Raw genomic sequence first — 21,339 nt, 5'->3', positions numbered from 1 at the left:
GCTCAACAATTCATGTCGAGGGAAATGGGCTATAATCTGCTACGCTGGTCTAGTGAGGATAGCCAGATGGACCAACAGTATTTAGCAGTCAGGTGCTTGAACCAGGGTCTATTCAACGAACGTGTGCTACTGCACTTCCACTCCTGACCACTCGGCTATCGAAGTAGAATAATACAATGATTAAAAGGCATAAGAAATAACTTCACAAGAATTGATGCATTCAGAGGATAGTAACACATTTCTCCCAACTACAGATGAGTTGTTTAATGCCTTGATCATAGACGTCGGCACTTTTTGCGTGAAACCACGATTCCACTTCATTGATGACTTCCTGAGACAAATCAAAGCGCCGTCCACGCAATGGACGGCGCTTTTGATACATGGACGGTCCATGTATCGAAACACGAAGTCTGACGGTGCTAGGTCAGAAGTGCTGCAGTAGTTCGAAGCCGTACTGGGCAATAAACGTGGTGGTCGCAAAGGCCGTGTGAGTCAGTGAATTGTCTGACAGAAGACGGGCACCTCTGGTTAACATTCCAAGCCTTTTAATCTTCAATGTATCGCGTAACGTTTTCAAAAGATATCTGTGGAATCACAGATATCTTTTGAAAACGTTACATGTGGAATCACAAGGTAGGTAATCTGTCAGGATTACCCGTTTTCTGTCCAAAAAACACGGACAACTTCACCTTGTTCGCAGATGTAGTGGCCTTTTCCTTTTTGGGAGGCGAGGAGGAGGCCTGTTTCAAGATGTCTTTAATCTCCGGATCATACTGGTACACGAAGCATTCGTCACCAACACATCAAAAAAGTTCTCAACATCCACATTACACAAATCCAACAGTTGGCGATAACTTTGCATTCGATATTGCTTCTTCAAAGGAGTCAGAAATCTTGGAACCCCATCGTGCGGAGACCTTAGATATGTGCAGATGGTCATGTAAAATGCTGTGGACAGTAACTAATTCCCACTACATTTTCGACGAAATGAATTGTCACACGTCTGTCACTCACCGCCAGCTGCTCAATCTTTGCAACAGTCTCACTATCTGTGAATGTTCATGGCCTTCCTTCTCTTGACACGTCAAAGACACTTGTATGACCGCACTGGAACTCCCGTTTGCACTTTTTTACAGCGTCATAGGAAAGGCGATTCTGCCCATACACAGCTTTAATTTATTCCTCAGTTCCTGAGCTGTCTTGCCCTGCAAATGCAGGAACTTTATTACTGCTCGATACGCCACCTTGTCAACCACAGCGTCTTTATTCAGATTACGGGCTCAACCTCTGGTGTACCTGCGGGAATGATGGAATTTCACAAGTTCTTGAATACGTAGACAACTTACATTAAAACCAGAATCTTCCTACAGATGTTTTATCTCGGTCAGGGTACGAACTTTTTGATACCCCCCTCGTAGACGTTATAGGAAGTTTTAAGTGAAGTAGTTAAATTGGATTGTTTCGAAGTGAATGTGGGAAAGGGAGAATCCCTCTGTTCCCGGAAAACTCTGTTAATTTAGAAGCAATCAGTTAGCTTGTTGTCCTTTGCACTGGAGGGCAGCTGTTGTACGAAAGAATATCAGGTGCCACCGCATGCAATACTAAGAAACAAAGAGGCTATAACTCCACAGTATGTTTATTAAAGAAAACATCTTGGTAAATGAGCGTTCAATAATTACGCATTACATTATTAGCCAGGGGCGTCCTTTTTCTTAAGACCACCCTGGGTGCTGTCGAATTTAATTGCACTGTACATAGAAAATAGCAACAAATGTGTTTTTGAAGCGAAATATTTTTTAAAAAATTCACTTTTCATACCAAAACGCTACCGTTGTGAAATTTTATATGGATTTATATACTTCTGATCCGCTTTTACATATTGTAGATGTTTTTAAATTATTTTTAGAAATATTTAATGGAATGTCTGGAATGCGCTTTGAGCTTGAGTTCTGTTATATGTTATAGGCTCTTTGAGTTCTGTTATATGCAGATATCAATTGTAAACGTGCGAATGAGTTTCTTTAGATTTCGTCTCCGAACTGGAAAACAGTATTCCAGGTGCAGTCCTAGAACTGATTTGTAGAACAAAACTGTGTCCTCCCTAAAAGTATGAAAAGCAAAAAATAATCCAGAAAGTTAATGAAACCGACGTGATTGAAAGTGTGGCTCGTTGGTCTAGGGGTATGATTCTCGCTTAAGGTGCGAGAGGTCCCGGGTTGAAATCCTGGACGAGCCCACAGCTTCGTTTTTTCATGGTGAACTTCAAACATCACTGTGGTAAAAGGAATTTAACTTTTTCTTCTTTCGAAAACTGTACAGAGTTCGTAGTGTTTTAGTTCGAAATCTTGTCCATTTTACGAAAGTCAGAAAGAGAAATTGTTATTTGGATTGCTTGTATGCATTCGCTTGTTGTTCCCAGTGAACGTTTCTACTAATGAAATCAAGATGTCGACGGCTTCCCCAGTGGCGCAATTGGTTAGCGCGCGGTACTTATAAGACAGTACTTCTGAGTGATGCCGAGGTTGTGAGTTCGAGCCTCACCTGGGGAATTAAGTTTTTATTTTTCTTAGGTTCGGCATTGCAATTTTGAAATCTTTTACACTGCCATTTCTGGCGGTTTGCTGTTTGTAGGAAGAAAAATACGAGCCACCATGTGAAAGAAGTCCATAGAAATTCATCACGTCATTGATGCGATTCGAACTCTGATCTTTTCATTCGGCGTAAGAGGAAGATAATTGCAAAAATTGTGGCACCAGCGAAGGTACCGTAGGGTGTTTGGTGGTATTCTGTTCCATAATTGCACGTGGGAACCTGAAGAATGTCTCATAAATATGCATTCCAACAGACTTCGTCATCTGTAACAGTCCTGATGGCCGGCTGTTGGTTTGAGGGAGAGAGTTACGATTAATATCCCTGAGCAGCAGGTGATTGGTATCAAAAGGGATTTATTCCATTAAGGATTGTACAGTTGAGACCCCTCTATCGCGTGGCGTGGACAGGTCACTACTCTACACATCTGTCATTAATGGACTAAATAAATAAATAAGTTAAGTTAACGGGTTAGACGAAACCTGATTTCCATTTGACGGTTTCTGAGGAATTCTCAGAAACTCCTTCAGCTCAGCACACCCTCTCTTCTTTAAATCTCTGTATATCAAAAAGAAATAAAAGGAGGTGAGTTCTAAAACATCATGCAATCTCTGTTTACATTAAAATTGTAAAATGTTTATAGAAATAGAGATTTATACGATGGTACAGGATAAGAGTGGATCAGCGGTTTGTTGCAATATCTTCTATCCCAGGGATTTCGAAAGTGTAAGTTACGTTTTGTAGAGGGTGCACTTGGGTTTTTGGACACATATCGTTTTTTATTTGGACAGACCATCCAATAATTCAGTTATGAACCGTATTTTGTTTCAATCTTTGAGATTAAATGTAAAAGCATATATTAATTTGGATGTGCGACAAATCGCTCCCATTCCATTATGGTCCCAATGCCCTTCTACCAAACACACTACGGTACTTTCGCTGGTGCCACAGTTTTTGCAATTATCTTCCACTTACGCCGAATGAAAACACCTGAGTTCGAATCCCATCAATGATGTGACGATTTTCTACGGACTTCTTTCCCATAATGGCTTTTTTTTTTTTTTTTCCTACAAACAGCAAACCGCCAGAAAATGGCAGTGTAAAAGATTTCTAAATTGAAATGCCAAACCAAAGAAAAAGGAAAATAAAACTTAATTCCCCAGGTGAGGATCGAACTCACAACCTCGGCATCACTCAGAAGTACTGTCTTATAAGTACCGCGCGCTAACCAATTGCGCCACTGGGGACGTCGTCATCATTTTGATTTCATTGGTAGAAACTTTCTTTGGGAACAACACGCGAATGGATACAAGCAATCCAAATAACAATTTCTCTTTCTGACTTTCGTAAAATGGACAAGATTTCGAACTAAAACACTACGAATTCTGTAAAGTTTTCGAAAGAAGAAAAAATTAAATTTCTTTTACCACAGTGATGTTTGAAGTTCGCCATGAAAAAATGAAGCTGAGGGCTTGTCGGGGATTTGAACCCGGGACCCCTCGCACCCTAAGTGAAAATCATACCCCTAGACCAACGAGCCACACTTTCAGCCACCTCGGCTTCATTAACATTCTGGATTATTTTTTGCTTTTCATACTTTTAGGGAGGACACAGTTTTGTTCTACAAATCAATTCTAAGACTGCACCTGGAATACTGTTTTCCAGTTCGGAGGCGAAATCTAAAGAAACTCATTCACACTTTTGCAATTAATATCTGCATATAACAGAATTCAAGCTCAAAGGGCATTCCAGACGGAAGAATATAAGCAAATTATTATAAGATTATATTAAAATTTCTAAAATTAATTATAAAAACATGTACAATACGTAAAAGCGGATCAGAAATGTATAAATCCATATAAAATTTCACAACGGTAGCGTTTTTATATGCACGAATGATTTACTGTTGAAATATTTAAAAAATATATCGCTTAAAAAACACTTTTGTTGCTATTTTCTCTATACAGTACAAACAAAATCGACAGGATCCAGGGTGGTCTTAAGAAAAAGGACGCCCCTGGCTAATAATATAATGCGTAATATTGAAAGCTCATTTACCAAGATGTTTACTTTAATAAACATTGCCACTCGTAGAGAGTAGCAAATCCTATTGCTGCCAAAATTCTTTTACTTTTGGGACCCAATTAATGGTATACTAGTTAAAGATTCTGTCCATTCACAAGATTGAGCAAATTTTTTCTTGCTCTGCGGGTGCTGTTTTTTTTACGTCCCTTGATTAAAAGATAGCAGCTTACCAATGAGGGGATGAAGCAGTATGTAGATATATGCGCGTACTTGCTGTTTACAATTTAGAGGAAATTTCGAAATTTTGTGCCCCATAGGACGAAAGACAAGCTTCATAACTATCCGAATGTATTCTGAATTAAATTTACGAACTAATGAGAAAAAATACCTCTATATAGCTTTTCTATCTTTTAAAGATCTTCATCTTAAAGATCTTTTCGTTTGCAAAGTATATTCAGACAGTTCCTTGAGAAGTAAAATAAATCTCCCGAAATGGGTAATATACATTACAAAGCTACTATTTTTGAACTTTGAATGATGCTTTTATATATTTGTCATCGTATTTTAAAAGTACGTTTGGAAACCATACCACCCTGTATCCATTCAGGACGCCACTTTAAAGAGGAGAGGATGGAACATACACTGTATGCAGTGGTTCGCACACATATTTGGATTTTTGAAGGGGTTCGTAAAACTGAGTAGTTTGGAAACTAGTGTTCTCACTCAGGTTGCGAGAGGTCTCGGGTTCAAATCCTGGATGAGCCCTTGCTTTCTTTTTACCATCGTGTGCTTAAAGAAAAGACCCTTTTTTCAATTTGTCTTATCTCATAAACTGTACAGAAATCATAGTTCTAAGTTTTATGACTACTATACGAAACTTACCAAGAGAAATGGTTGTTAGGATTGCTTGTATCTATTCACGTTGTATCTTCAATTGTTTCTAATTGAAGTTTCTACCAATGAAACCATGACGTTACTGTCATCCTCAGTGGCGCACCTGGTTAGCGCTTGGTACTTATAAGACAGTACTTTCGAGTGAAGCCGAAGTTGTGAGCTGAAGCCTCATCTGGAGAATGAAGTTCTTAGTTGCGTCATTGCGATTTAGAAATCGGTTACACTGCCAAAGCAACTAAGTTTATGAGGTGAAGGTATATTGTGTTTCTACCTGTGTTTAATATTCGGTAGGTTCGTTATTTGCAAGACGAAAAATCGAGCCTTCGTGTGAGAGAAGTCCACAGAAATTAGTCCGGTTATTGACTGGATTCTTACTCAGACCTTTTTCATTTGTCGTAAGAGGTCGATGATTTAATAATAAAATCAACGTCCTCTTAATCACATTGCCAGGGGACACGGAGATCATTTACCAGGTGATGGTAAATGTTCTCTCTGCTTTCTAACTTCTCCCATCTGAACCACAAAGTTCAGATCTTTTTCCCAATTATTTCATAGTGGTTATAGGATTCTAATAACTTACAGGAATTATGGGTTTAAAACTAAGTTGTGGGCCACAAAAATTTTAAGAAAGGAAAGTGCACCTTCCATTCTATGGTTGCCTAATTAAATTAAATTAAATTTAAAAAAAATTAGGAAAAATAGAAGCTAATAGTCGCGCACGAGCGAATTTCGAGATTCCTCGTCTTCAGTTAGCTATAGTGGGGGGGGGGGGAGGGAAGAGAGCGCGCTTGTGTTATATACGGGTTGGGTTCCCGAAATGCATTTCAGTGCACGTGGAAACTTAATGCGTGCTAAATTCCAAATGGGGGAGAAACTGGAGGGAATCTTTTTGTTTAACACGTTGAGTGATGTATGGCGCTTAAACCATTCGATGACGAGGACTTCGTTTTCAAGGATTTTGTAGCTAGAATTTAATTTAATTACTGTGATGGCTGAATCAATGAGTGGGTTGTGATTTTGAGATTGGACGTGTGTGTTAGTTCTGTACTTGCTGAATTAGTTTTGAAGCTATTAAAGTGGTAGTATCCACGCGTGTTGGAAATTTTTGATGTCCCGAATTTTGCTGTTGTACTGCCTATGTAACATGCTTGGCAATCTGATTGGCATCTGATCAAATATCTAATGTTGTTGTAATCTTGTGTCTCGTACTCGTGTGTTGTCTTGTATGATATACAGTCAATGATATACAGGAATTTTTCCGGCAGGGATAAGGAGGTGATTATTCCATTGTATAAGGCAATGGTCAGGCCACACCTAGAGTACTGTATACAGGTCTGGAGGCCTCATTTCAAGAAGGATGTAGAGCTGCTGGAACGAGTACAGAGAAGGGCAACAAGATTAGTGAATGGAACAAAGGGTTGCTCTTACGAAGAAAGGCTTAAGTTTTGCAAATTACAGTGTCTGGAGACTAGGCACCAGCGAGGTGATCTGATAGAGGTGTATAAAGCCTTGAATGGTTTAAGCATGCTCAATGCTGACGGGATTCTTCCTCTAGCTCAGAATAATCACCTGAGAGGGCATAAATTCAAATTGAGGAAAGACAGATGTAGGATAGACGTGCGGAAATTTGCCTTTAGCCAGCGGGTGGTTGGTTGGTGGAACAGACTTCCATCCCTTGTGGTGGAGGTTGATAGCCTAAATAAGTTTAAGGCTCAACTGGACAGGTATTTTGAACGAACAGAGGGGTAAAGTGGAAGTGGGTTTTTTTTTTTTTTTTTTTTGGCTGATGCTGCATAAGCTTGCTTTCTTGCATCAAATGCCTCTACTAATGCTAATGCTAATGCTAATGAATTGAATTTGGAACTTAATTTGTTATAAGATGTGAATATTAATTTGATATCTGTATTTTTAAAAATGTGTTGAAGTCTTCTAGCGTATTGTTGATGATATGGGAGCGCGATAAGGGGTTTATGTATCTTATTCTTGTTCATGTGATTATTAATTTTGTTTGGGTTATTAGTGTTATTATGAACTTTGGTGATGGTTTCTTTTATTAGTTGTGATGGGTATTTTCTGTCGATGAATTTTTTGGTAAGGTATTCCAATTCTACAGAATTGGTCTGTTTGTGTGTGGCTATATTTTACAGCGTTGTATATCTGGTTGTATAGAACTGCTTTTTTGATGTATAGAGGGTGATGTGAGTGGTAATGTAAGAATTTACCTGTGTGTGTGTTTTTTCTGTATATTTTGGTGCCTAAAGATGTGCTTATTTTGTATACAGTGAGGTTTAGAGCATGTTACATAGGCAGTACAACATTGCCAAGCATGTTACATAGGCAGTACAACAGCAAAATTCGGGACATCAAAAATTTCCAACACGCGTGGATACTACCACTTTAATAGCTTCAAAACTAATTCAGCAAGTACAGAACTAACACACACGTCCAATCTCAAAATCACAACCCACTCATTGATTCAGCCATCACAGTAATTAAATTAAATTCTAGCTACAAAATCCTTGAAAACGAAGTCCTCGTCATCGAATGGTTTAAGCGCCATACATCACTCAACGTGTTAAACAAAAAGATTCCCTCCAGTTTCTCCCCCATTTGGAATTTAGCACGCATTAAGTTTCCACGTGCACTGAAATGCATTTCGGGAACCCAACCCGTATATAACACAAGCGCGCTCTCTTCCCTCCCCCCCCCCCCACTATAGCTAACTGAAGACGAGGAATCTCGAAATTCGCTCGTGCGCGACTATTAGCTTCTATTTTTCCTAATTTTTTTTAAATTTAATTTAATTTAATTAGGCAACCATAGAATGGAAGGTGCACTTTCCTGTCTTAAAATTTTTGTGGCCCACAACTTAGTTTTAAACCGATAAACCCTGTAAGTTATTAGAATCCTATAACCACTATGTATGTGGTAAATCTCTCCACCAGCTAAGCGGTACTATGAGGTGAGTGCTGAAAATTAAGCTAAGCTATACATACGATCTATATCAAATTATTAAATCTAAATTATAAACATTTATAAGATATAAATTATTTATAAGTTCATTTTGATAACAATCACCTGCTGCTCAGGGATATTAATCATAACTTTCCCCCTCAAACCAACAGCTGGCCATCAGGACTGTTACAGATGATGAAGTCTCTTGGAATGCATATTTATGAGATATTCTTCAGGTTCCCACGTTCAATTATGGAACTGAATACCACCAAACACCCTACGGTACCTTCGCTGGTGCCACAATTTTTGCAATTATCTTCCACTTACGCCGAATGAAAAGACCTGAGTTCGAATCCCATCAATGACGTGACGAATTTCTATGGACTTCTTTCCCATGGTGGCTTTTTTTTTTTTTTTCCTACAAATAGCAAACCGCCAGAAAATGGCAGTGTAAAAGATTTCTAAATTGAAATGCCAAGCCAAAGAAAAAGAAAACTTAATTCCCCAGGTGAGGCTCGAACTCACAACCTCGGCATCACTCAGAAGTACTGTCTTATAAGTACCGCGCGCTAACCAATTGCGCCACTGGGGAATTCATCATCATTTTGATTTCATTGATAGAAACTTACATTGGGAACAACTCGAGAATGCATACAAGCAATCGAAATAACAATTTCTCTTTCTACTTTCGTAAAATGGACATAAGATTTCGATCTAAAACACTGCGAACTCTGTAAAGTTTTCGAAAGAAGAAAAAATTAAATTCCTTTTACCACAGTGATCTTTAAGTTCACCAGGAAAAAAACAAGTTGAGAGCTCGTTCGGGATTTGAACCCGTGACCTCTCGCACCCTAAGGGAGAATCATACCCCTAGACCAACGAGCCACACTCTCAATCGTCTCGGTTTCTTTAGCTTTCTGGATTATTTTTTGCTTTCCATACTTTTAGGGAGGACACAGTTTTGTTCTACAAATCAATTCTAAGACTGCACCTGGAATACTGTTTTCCAGTTCGGAGGCGAAATCTAAAGAAACTCATTCGCACTTTTGCAATTGATATCTGCATATAACAGAACTCAAAGACCATATAACATATAACAGAACTCAAGCTCAAAGAGCATACCGGACGGAAGGATATAAGGAAATTATTATAAGATTTATAAAAATAATTATAAAAACAACAGGTAAAAGCGGATCGGAAATATATAAAATTTCACTGCGGTAGCATTTTGATATGCACGAATGATTTAAAAAGTGAAATTTTTAAAAAATATATCGCTTCAGAAAGACTTTTGTTATTTTCTGTATACAGTGCAAACAAAATCGACAGAACCGAGGGTAGTCTTACGAAAAAGGGCGCTCCTGCTAATAATATTGAACGCACTTTCACCAAGATGTTCACTTTAATATATATTGCCACTCGTAGAGAGTAGCAAATCCTATTGCTGCCAAAAATTCTTTTACTTTTGGGACCCAATTAATGGTATACTAGTTAAAGATTCCATCCATTCACAAGAGTTACCAAATTTTTTCTTGCACTGCAGGTGCTGTTTTTTTTTACCACCCTTGATTAAAAGATAGCAGCTTACCAATGAGGGTTTTAAGCAATATGTAGATATATTCGCGTACTTCGTTTTTACAAGTTAGAAGAAATTTGGATATTTTGTGCCCCATAGGACGAAAGACAAGCTTCATAACTATCCGAATGTATTCTGAATTAAATTTACGAACTAATGAGAGGAAATATCTTTTCTATCTTAAAGATCTTTTCGTTTGCAAAGTACATTCAGACAGTTCCTTGAGAATTTATAATAAATCTCCCGAAATGGGAAATATTTATCATAAAGCTACTATTTTTGAACTTTGAATGATGCTTTTATATATTTCTCATCGTATTTTAAAAGTACATTTGGAAACCATACCACCCTGTATCCATTCAGGACACGCCTTTAAAGAGGAGAAGGTGGAACATACTGAATATGCAGTGGTTTGCACACATGTTTTGATTTTTGACGGGGTTCGTAAAGCTGAGTAGTTTGGAGACTGGTGGTCTAGGGATATGATTCTCAAATAGGTTGCGAGAGGTCTCGGCTTAAAATCCTGGATGAGCCCTTGCTTTCTTTTTACCATCGTGTGCTTAAGAAAAAGACCCTTTTTTCAATTTTTCTTATTCCATAAACTGTATAGAAATCATTGTTTTAGTTCTAAGTTTTATGACTACTATACGAAACGTACCAAGAGAAATGGTTGTTAGGATTGCTTGTATCTATTCACGTGTTGTTTCCAGTTGAAGTTTCTACCAATGAAACCATGACGTTGCTGTCATCCTCAGTGGCGCAACTGGTTAGCGCTTGGTACTTAAAAGAGAGTGATGCCGACGTTGTGATCTGAAGCCTCATGTGGAGAATGAAATTCTTAGTTGTGTCATTGCAATTTCGAAATCGGTTACACTGGCAAAGCTACTAAGGTTATGAGGAGAAGGTATATTGTGTCTGTGCCTGTGTTTAATATTCCGTCGGTTCGCTATTTCCAAGACGAAAAATCGAGCCTTCGTGTGAAAGAAGTCCGCAGAAATTAGTCCGGTTATTGATTAAAAGATAGCTGGATTCGAACTCTGACCTTTTTGATTCGTCGTAGAGGACGATGATTTAATAATAAAATCATCGTCCTCTTAATCATCGTAAATAGGAAATATGTAATAATCCATGTTTCAATACTCACATTTATGGACCTGCAATTAGGCATTTTGGGAAGGGAATTGGTCAGTAGTTCAAAAGCAGAACTCACAACTTTGTTTTCCCTTACAACAAAACCCTTTCATCTTTTGACTAGTCAGCACGGGGTCTAACGGTAGAAGACGAAAGGGTGCTGTTAGAGATAATCTTTAATGCCCTTCACGGCCAAAAAGCCAGGGGTTTACATTTGTACAACTTCCCGAAACTTCCGGGAAAATAGAACAATTAATTTACAAAAACAGGTAATTTTACAAAAGAAAACATATTTTATACAAAGGAGAGAACTCCTTACGAGAGTTAGGTCTGATTGAGCTGACTTAACATCGAGATAAGAGCACCAGCTCAATCAGACAGGAACAGATGCAAGGTACACATGTCAATGCAGATTAGTCCTACTAGACATAATTTTTTTCCTGTAAGTCCGGTCAATAGCGAATTTGTTCAGGTCGGCGTCAAGTGCCTGGGTTTGCTTGAACATCTGCTGAGGAAGGAACCTGTCCGAGAGATGGAGTCGCGCTGAATGCGAGTAGAGCTCGGGATTGGCCCTAAGGGCAGCAGGGGGGATCCTCCAGCCACAGGTATCCCAGAATGAAGGTGTTGCGATTATGCCTGTTATCATCTTGACTGTTGCTAGGAGGCGTTGGTCTTCGACTAAGGTGGGAAGCCGTGGAATCCCGAGAGAGTTGGCAAGCTGCGTGGTGTGAATCAGAGCTGGAAGGTTGTGCTTCCTGTTGGCCCACTTTAGGAGCCAGAATTCTGTGGCAAAGAGTGGTTTCTTTATTGATGGTGCCGCTGACGCCCAAATTTCAGCAGCATAGAGTAAAGGTGGAAAGATGATTGCTCTTATGTACCTCACGGTTGTCTTTTTATCTCTGATATGAAGGAGATGCTGTTTTGCTATCCACCGGAGTCTTGAAGCACGTGTGAGGAGCATGTCTATGTGGGCGTTGAATCGAAGTTTGGAGTCGAATACAACGCCCAGATCACGATGGCTGGATGCAATTGGGATGAGGATGTTGCCGACCGAAGGCTGGAGAGAAGAAGGAGTTTTCTTTAATGAATACACCATGAATTCGGACTTAGCAGGATTGATCTTGAGCCCGAACTGGCAGAGGTAAGATGTGACTGCAGTGAGAGTGTTGTTAATTTCCGTTTTTACCAGATCAAGGTCTTGACCAGGGATGATGGGAGTCAGTATCTTGATATCATCTGCATAGCTCAGTAGACATCGAGAATGTGCAACCAGTGGGAAGATAATAGATGAGAACAGAAGGCTGGAAAGGACCCCTCCTTGTGCGACTCCTGCGGTGACGGATCTAGTAAGGGTGCGATCTCCTGTATGAAGCTTTATAACTCTGTTATTCAGAAGAGAGGAGAGAAAGCATAATATGTTCCCTGTGATCTGGAAGTGGCATTCCAGGAGAGTGAGTAGTTGGTTTACTTGGACGGCATCAAATGCAGCCTCAATGTCTAAGTAAGTCACAGCTAGTTCGTGCCTTTTCTCGAATGCTGACAAGATAGTATTCGTTGTGGCTAGCAGATTTGTGATCGTTGATCTGTTTGGAAGGGAGTAGTGAATTTGGGCTGGATTACTGGGCATGATCTGCTTGGTGAGGATCGGGAGTAAGGTCTTCTCCAGGAGCTTCAGCAGGCTGGAGGAGTTGGAGATGGGTCGGAAATGTTTAGGTTTCGATGGCGACTGAACTTTGGCTAAAGGTTTGATAAGATAGTTTTCCCATTGCTGTGGGAAAATCTGGTTCGAGAGTAACTGGTTGAAAATAATTAAAAGTGGCTGAATAATGTATGGACTTAGGCATTTGAGCATGAATTGGGGAACTCCATCATCACCAGCGGTTGACGAGGCAGGTAGAGAATTGATGGCGACGATCAGCTGTTGTTTTGTGATCTGAATGGTGCTCAACACTTCTTGCTGGGTGGGCTCTGTTAGTAGAGCCAGATCTGAGTTTTTGATAGGATTACGATTAAATCTTGTGACGAAATCGAGCCACAATTCAGGATCAAATTGCAGAGGAAAATGAAGGTTCACTTTCTTGTATGGAATTTTTCCTTTAGCCAGATCTCGGTTAACATATAATTTGATTGCCTCAGATTTCATGCGATTAAATTGAGCCCGTGCCCTAGAATAAACGATGCGATCATTGACATTTTGCGACTGTTTCCATGTGCGATGGAGCTGTTGCTTCAGCTGGAAACTCATTTTGAGTTCTGAATTCCACCAAAGTCTTGTATATGGACTGATTGTGATTTTTTTAGAGGCGGCATATTTGGCAACCGTGTTGATCCAGTTTGTGAGAATGTTCGCAGCTATTTCTGGGTCACAAGTCTCTAAGGCCACCCAGGGAATGAGAGAGGCGGCTCTGATGCACTTATCTACGTCAAGTAAGTTGGGGCTAGTGATGTCAACCTTTTTTGTTGTCCTTCTGGTTTCTAATTTGGGGGCTGGCAGATATGCAGTCACATGTATTGGGACATGATCAGAGTCGAATGACGTTTCTGCAATGTAATCAAGGGTGCAAGGGATAGAGGCTAGAACTAGATCTAAGAGGTTATTCCCCCTGGTTGGAGCTTCATTAATAAGTTGTAGATCAGCACATCTCAAGTGTGCCAGAAGATCCTTTTTCATATTAGATAGCTGAGGAGGTAAATTGAAATCACCACAAACTACGTGAGAGGCTGTGGGATGCAGCTGATTGATTATCCAGTTGGAAACTTCAAGGATGATTTGCGGGGAAGGCGTTGGAGGTATGTACACCACACAGAGGTCAAACGTCACGAAGTTGTATCTTAACGTAACGAGGATTGCTTCATAGTTAGGGGAGTTACTGGATTTATTATCCAATAGCTTGAAAGTGGATTTCTTGTAAAATATTGCGACGCCTCCACCCTTGCGTGCAATCCGAGATGTGAATACGACCCCATAATCAGCTGGGGCAGCTGCTGCTAGGAATTCTTCATCGTCATTGAGCCAGGTTTCGGTGATGGCGAGCAGGTCAAAATATCCGGGGAGCAGAATTTGCTCCATAGTGTCAAGCTTGTTCCTAAGACTACGCACATTCTGATAAAATATGGTGCAGGCAGGTACTGTAGGTACTTTGATACGGACGGGTGGTCTCTGACATCGCACGACTCGATTCAGCGGGGTGTGTCTAGGACTGATGAGCACAGGGATCGGCATATTGGTGTTCCGTGTCTGTGGTTCTAGTTGCGGTAACGAGATCTGGGATTGCTATGAATCAGGGTACCATTGGTGGGAGTCCTTTCCATTACTTCTATATCGCTGCCCTTTATGCCCGAGATATGGCATAACAAGAGCTCCAGCAGGCCAGATTTCAGGATTGAAGAGTGCTTCAAAATCTGCATCAGCCACATCGATCTTAAAGGAGGCGTAGGTGGGATATTTTGTGGATAGCTTGGTGACTCTACCATTCATTTTGAAAGCAGCAAGAAGGTGTTGTAGCAGGGGAGAGCCTACTAATGAAGACATTACGGATCCGCTTGCTCATCATTCCAGTGTTCGCAATTTGCATCTTGCTGAAGTGCAAATTGGTTCCAATAACTTTAAGATTGGGGCTCAGTTCCTTAACAGTTGGATTACGGGTCAGTGTTTGTTCTTTTGTTCGTTGGCTTGCAATCATTGCATACGTTGTAGTGTCTCTATGGGTCTTTACATTAGATGCAATCGTAGTCCCTGCATAATGGTTACCTCTCACGTTGTTTGAAGCGGAACTACAATTGCGATGTACTTCAGCAGCCAAAGCATTATCCGGTTTTGAGCGCGAGGACCCCATATGTGAGTTTTGTGATCGCGAATAGGTGCGATTTGGCCGATTCTGCTCCTGATGAATTCTTTGGGTCTTCTGTGAAGCAGTGTTTCCTGAGTATCCGTTGGCATCTGCTGTGATTTCAATATATACTGGTCTAGTGCTACGTTCAGGGCACACAACTTCAGACTCACATGTTGTAAGAATGGGGGCTGGAGAGGGGTCAAGTGGTAATAAAGATGGGGTGGTTTGGGTAGGAGCTCTCGGTTTCGCGTGAAAGTGTTCGTCCGGAGGCTGCTGCTCATGATGGTTAGTTTGAACAGCAAGATCACAAACCGATTGCTTCAGGTCCTCAAAATTTTTCCGCAACACCTCCAATGTTTTGTGTATGCATTCATTGTGTTCTCGTAGTCGCTTGTTTTCTAGCAGTAGGTCTGCGAGGATATTATGAATTGGCGACAGCTTTATACATAGAGTTGTCTCAATATTTGTGAGGAGCGAGACCAGGAGTGGACTGTGTTCGAGTGATGTTTGATTAATTATTGCGGAGATCTCTGTTGATAGGGTGTTATCCTGTTGGGAGCTACTAGATTTTTGCATGATGAGATCTGAATGGTCATTTTGTTCTTCCTGTAATGAGTCGGGTGTCAATTCCACATGTGCATCTGGCGATGTCAATTTTTCCGTGTCTACCTCAGGTTCGAGTTGGGTCCTGTGCTCAGGTGAATCCGAAATTTGGTTAACGTCGTTAAAAGTTTCACCAGTTGTTCCGAGTGAATGCATATAATTTTCTCCCTTACAGGGGGGACACTGCCAAACTTTCCGTCGCTGCTTTCCGAGCCTCTTTAGGTCCAACGCGAGACATTCGCTTCCGTATGTCTTGAGACAGGAAGTACATTTTATAGCTATTATAGCTGTTGCATTTTATAGCTGTTGTAAGAGGAAACAAAGTTGTGAGTTAGTGAAGTATGGGAAGAATAAGTTTAAGGAATAGCGCAGTGATTCGGTCAAGTACGAAGGCAGAGAAATATACAGGAGGAAAATATAATGTTTTCAGGCGCAAATGGAAAAAAAATGTAGAGAGGAGAGAAAGGAAAAGGAGTAGTGAATGAGTGAGGAAGGTGTGTCTAATAAGTGTCCGTGTCTTGAAGTAAAAGGAAATTTCATATCTGAGTGCACAATTACTCCCAGGTCTTTTTCATTTTCTACCACCCTAAGTGTAGCAAGACACAGTTGGTACGTTCCTCTGGGGTTATTTCTACCCATATGCAGTACTTTGCATTTGTCAATGTTAAACTTCAGTTGCCACTTCTTAGCCCATCTGCAAAATCATTTCCTGATACTGTTGCAGAAGCATACTGCCATTACAAACCCTTCCAACCTTCGTATCATCCTCAAACTTGGACATTAAGCTTGATACACCTTCATCAGTATAATATAATAAACAATATATTATGGTATATAAATAATGAAAAACACTTTCATTTATTAAAAGTATCTAATTTTTTTAAGAACCAGAGTTGATTTATTTTGTTCATTTATTTTTCAAAAGAAAAAAAAAACAAAACAAAAAAACAACGAGAGTTATAGCAGTAAATGTGGCACAGTACCAGTAATAAAAACCCATCACAAAGCTGAGATAAAATAGGAAAAATTATAAAATTAAATCAGGTTATTTTATGATTTATTTTGACTAATACTTTTTAATGTACTTCATAGATTGAGTTTGATAAAATTGATTCATTTAGCCCTGCTTGTAGTTTCATTTTAGAATTTTATGGCAGAAGAAAAACATTTGTTAGTAAATGTATTATAGGAGTACCCGGAATTAGTAAGTAAAGGAAGACGCCCAGAGGATGGGCATAATTGAGATAAATTAAAAATTTGAGTTGCAGCGTAGTATAAATAAGAGATGTATTGATGGATTTAATAGTTAATTCTATTTAATCGAAGTAACTATTTAAATAACTATAAGTAACTAGTTAAGGACAGAATTTTTTTTTAAGAACCAGAGTTAATTTCTTTTGCTCGTTTATGTTTTTGGAACCGAAGTTGGATTATTTTGCTTATTTCTTTTTCAAACAAAATAACATAAAATAAAATATGAGACCGATTTTAAAATCCTGAGATTTGATTTAGCTCTCTGTGAAACTAACTTGCCATTTGCTTTGAAGAGAAGACAATTTCTTAGCTTTTGTCATCAATCATCAAATCTCTGCTCACACTGTCACCAAAGTTGGCGTTTTTATATATGGAAAAGTTTATTTAGCAAATGAGACCAACGTATTCGAAAGCGTGACTCGTTGGTCTAGTGGTATGATTCTCGTTTCGGGTGCGAGAGGTCTCCCGGGTTCAAATTTCAATTTTCCTTAATCTCACCACAGTGAGATTAAGGAAAACATTTATTTTAACATTTCTTCTTTCGAAAACTGTAAAGAAAGCGCGCTGTTCGTTCCAAGTTTTATGTCCACTACACGAAACTTGACGAGAGAAATGGTTGCGAGGACTGCTTGAATGTATTCACGTCTTGTTTCCTATTCAAGTTTCTAGGAATGAGGTCAATCGCCCTCAGTGGCGCAATTGGTTACCCCTCCGTTTTTATAAAACAGTACTTCTGCGTGCTGCCCTGGTTCTGAGTTCGAGTGCCATCTGGGGGAATGACATTTTAATTTTTATTTAGCAATGCACCTGAGGTTATGAGGTGAGAGTATATTGTGTACACACCTGAATTAATAGATAAGTTGAAGTAATATGAAAATCAGCATTTAAATGCGGAATTAGAGCAACAAGGGGTTACAGCCATTATCAATCCACTGCAGGATGGAAGCCTCCTCAACAATTCATGTCGAGGGAAATGGGCTATAATTTGCCACGCTGGTCCAGTGCGGATTGTCAGATGGACCAACAGTATTTAGCAGTCAGGTGCTTGAACCAGGGTCAATTCAACGAACGTGTGCTACTGCATTTCCACTCCTGACCACTCGGCTACCGAAGTAGAATAATAAAATGATTAAAAGGCATAAGAAACAACTTCAATAGAATTCATGCATTCAGAGGTCAGTAACACATTTCTCCCAACTACAGATGAGTTGTTTAATGCCTTGATCATAGACGTCGGCACTTTTTGCGTGAAACCATGATTCCACTTCACTGATGACTTCCTGAGACGAAACAAAGCGCCGTCCACGCAATGGTTTCTTCATGTATCGAAACACGAAGTCTGACGGTGCTAAGTCAGAAGTGCTACAGTAGTTCGAAGCCGTACTGGGCAATAAATTTGGTGGTCGCAAAGGCCGTGTGAGTAGGTGCATTCTCTGACAGAAGATGGGCACCTTTGATTAACACTCCAAACCTTTTAATCTTCAATGTATCGCGTAACTTTTTCAAAAGATATCTGTAGTATTCTCCGTACGTGTGGAATCACGAGGTAGGTTATCTGTCAGGATAATCCCTTTTCTGTCCAAAAAACACGGACAACTTCACCTTCTTCGCAGATGTAGTGGTGTTTTCCTTTTTGGGAGGTATGGAGGAGGCGTGCTTCAAGATGTCTTTAATCTCCGGATCATACTAGTACACGCAGCATTCGTCACCAACACATCAAAAAAGTTCTCAACATCCATATTGCACAAATCCAACAGTTGGCGAGAACCTTGCATTCGACATTGCTTCTTCAAAGGAGTCAGAAATCTTGGAACCTCATCGTGCGGAGACCTTAGATATGTGCAGATGGGCATGTAAAATGCTGTGGACAGTTCCGTAAATAATCAAAGCTGTTCCATAGACAGCTTTGATTTCTTCGTCAATTCCTGAGCTGTCTTGCCCTGCAATTGCAGGAACTTGATTACTGCTAGATACTCCACTTTGTCAACCACAGCCTCTTTCCTCAGATTACGGGCTGAACATCTAGTGTACCTGCGGGAATGAAATTTCACGAGTTCTTCAATATGTCGACAACTTACAGTAAAACCACCATCTTCCTACAGATGTTTTATCTCGGTCAGGGTACGAACTTTTTGATACTCCCCTCGTAGACGTTATAGGAAGTTTTAAGTGAAGTAGTAAAATTTGAATGTTTCGAATTGAATATGGGAAAGGCAGAATCCCTCTGTCCTGGAAAACTCTGTTAATACATAAAAAAATTAAACAAAAAATAAAGAAACCGCTCCACAGAATGTTTATTAAAGTAAACATCTTGGTAAATGAAGCATTCAATAAACACGTCTTATATTATTAGCCAAGGGGCGTCCTTTTTCTTAAGACCAACCTGGGTGCTGTCGATTTTGTTTGCACTGTATATCGAAAATAGCGAAAAAATTTTGAAGCGAAATATTTTTAAATCATTTCACTTTTTAAATCATTCGTGCATAGCAAAACGCTACCGTTGTGAAATTTTATATGGATTTATATATTTGTGATCCACTTTTACATATTTTAAAATTATTTTTAGAAATTTTAATGTAATTTGCTTATATCCTTCCGTCCGGAATGCTATTTGAGCTTGAGTTCTGTTATATGTTATATGCTCTTTGAGTTCTGTTATATGCAGATGTCAATTGTAAAAGTGCGAAGGAGTTTGTTTACATTTCGCCTCCGAACTGGAAAACAATATTCCAGGTGCAGTCTTAGAATTGATTTGTAGAACAAAACTGTGTCCTCCCTAAAGTATGAAAAGCAAAAAATAATCAAGAAAGTTAATGAAACCGAGTTGATTGAAAGTGTAGCTCGTTGGTCTAGGGGTATGATACTACGCTTAGGGGGCTGGAGGTCTCGGGTTCAAATCCCCGACGGGCTTAACTTCGTTTTTTCCTGGTGAACTTAAAGATCACTGTGGTAAAAGGAATTTAATTTTTTCTTCATTCGAAAACTGCACAGAGTTCGCAGTGTTTCAGTTAGAAATTTTATGTCCATTTTACGAAAGTTAGAGAGAAATTGTTATTTGGATTGGTTGTATGCATTCGCCTGTTGTTCCCAATGAAAGTTTCTACTAATGAAATCAGTTTAATGATGACTTCCCCAGTGGCGCAATTGGTTAGCGCGCGGTACTTATAAGACAGTACTTCTGAGTGATGCCGAGGTTGTGAGTTCGATCCTCACATGGGGAAATAAGTTTTTATATTTCTTAGGTTTGGCATTGCAATTTTGAAACCTTTTACACTGCCACTTCTGGCAGTTTATTGCTTGTAAGAAAAAAATACGAGCCACCATGTGAAAGAAGTCCATAGAAATTCGTCACGTCATTAATGGGATTCGAACTCAGGTCTTTTCATTCGGCGTAAGTGGAAGATAATTGCAAAACCTGTGGCATCAGCGAAGGTACCATAGTGTGTTTGGTAGTATTCAGTTCCATAATTGAACGTGGGGACCTGAAGAACATCTCATAAATACGCACTCCAACAGATTTCATCATCTGTAACAATCCTCATGGCCGAATTTCTATGGACTTCTTTCACGTGATGGCTCGTGTTTTTCTTCCTACAAACAGGATATCGCCAGAAAATGGCACTGTAAAAGATTTCTTATTTGAAATGCCAAACATAAGAAAAATAAAAACTTTAATTCCCCAGGTGAGGATCGAACTCACAACCTCGGCATCACTCAGAAGTACTGTCTTATAAGTACCGCGCGCTAACCAATTGCGCCACTGGGAAAGTCATCATTAAACTGATTTCATTAGTAGAAACTTTCATTGGGAACAACAGGCGAATGCATACAACCAATCCAAATAACAATTTCTCTTTGTAACATTCGTAAAATGGACAAGATTTCGAACTAAAACACTGCGTACAGATTTCGAAAGAAGAAAAAATTAAATTCCTTTTACCACAGTGATCTTTAAGTTCACCAGGAAAAAAAACAAGTTTAGGGCTCGTCCGGGATTTGAACCCGGGACCTCTCGCACCCTAAGCGAGAATCATACCCCTAGACCAACGAGCCACACTTTCGATCACCACGGTTTTATTAACTTTCTGGATTATGTTTTGCTTTCCATACTTTTAGGGAGGACACAGTTTTGTTCTACAAATCATTTCTAAGACTGCACCTGGAATACTGTTTTCCAGTTATAATTGTTCATAATTTAGATTTAATAATTTAATATATTTCTATATTTAATAATTTAATATATTTCTAATATATAAAGGATATCAGACGGATTTTGATGAATCTTGATGCTAAGAAAGCTCCAGGTCCCGATGGTATTTCTCCACTTGTTCTCAAAACCTGTGCTCCTGAACTTACTCTTATTCTTTCCGCCTTTTTCCACTTTCTTATTCCAAAGGTGGTTTTCCTTCTGCTTGGAAATTTGCTCATATCCAGCCAGATCCTAAAAAGGGTGACAAATCCCTCCCATCCAATTATCGT

The 21,339-nt window shown here is 39.5% G+C and overlaps 1 protein-coding gene and 7 non-coding genes across 8 annotated transcripts in view; 3 read left to right on the top strand and 5 right to left on the bottom strand.

The window, feature by feature from the left end:
- The window catches only part of LOC150083939 (uncharacterized), a 60,750-nt gene that overhangs the window by 26,942 nt on the left and 12,469 nt on the right, over positions 1-21,339 (bottom strand). Inside the window, exon 2 of the mRNA XM_090375649.1 lies at positions 5,256-5,403. Coding sequence (XP_090231775.1) covers positions 5,256-5,403 — 148 coding nt within the window. The remainder of the gene's footprint in view (positions 1-5,255; positions 5,404-21,339) is intronic.
- On the top strand, positions 2,165-2,236 carry TRNAL-AAG (transfer RNA leucine (anticodon AAG)). The gene has a single exon. It is a non-coding gene; the product is annotated as a tRNA-Leu (tRNA).
- On the top strand, positions 2,458-2,549 carry TRNAI-UAU (transfer RNA isoleucine (anticodon UAU)). The gene is given in 2 exon segments: positions 2,458-2,495; positions 2,514-2,549. It is a non-coding gene; the product is annotated as a tRNA-Ile (tRNA).
- TRNAI-UAU (transfer RNA isoleucine (anticodon UAU)) lies at positions 3,745-3,836 on the bottom strand. Its single transcript is given in 2 exon segments — positions 3,745-3,780; positions 3,799-3,836. It is a non-coding gene; the product is annotated as a tRNA-Ile (tRNA).
- TRNAI-UAU (transfer RNA isoleucine (anticodon UAU)) lies at positions 8,964-9,055 on the bottom strand. The gene is given in 2 exon segments: positions 8,964-8,999; positions 9,018-9,055. It is a non-coding gene; the product is annotated as a tRNA-Ile (tRNA).
- TRNAI-UAU (transfer RNA isoleucine (anticodon UAU)) lies at positions 19,990-20,081 on the top strand. Its single transcript is given in 2 exon segments — positions 19,990-20,027; positions 20,046-20,081. It is a non-coding gene; the product is annotated as a tRNA-Ile (tRNA).
- TRNAI-UAU (transfer RNA isoleucine (anticodon UAU)) lies at positions 20,536-20,627 on the bottom strand. The gene is given in 2 exon segments: positions 20,536-20,571; positions 20,590-20,627. It is a non-coding gene; the product is annotated as a tRNA-Ile (tRNA).
- On the bottom strand, positions 20,842-20,913 carry TRNAP-AGG (transfer RNA proline (anticodon AGG)). The gene has a single exon. It is a non-coding gene; the product is annotated as a tRNA-Pro (tRNA).

This window comes from Mastigoproctus giganteus, chromosome 6, assembly GCF_048544385.1.
Source record: "Mastigoproctus giganteus isolate SK-2022 chromosome 6, ASM4854438v1, whole genome shotgun sequence".
Lineage (NCBI taxonomy): Eukaryota > Metazoa > Arthropoda > Arachnida > Uropygi > Thelyphonidae > Mastigoproctus > Mastigoproctus giganteus.
This window is presented reverse-complemented; position numbering and strand designations above follow the sequence as displayed.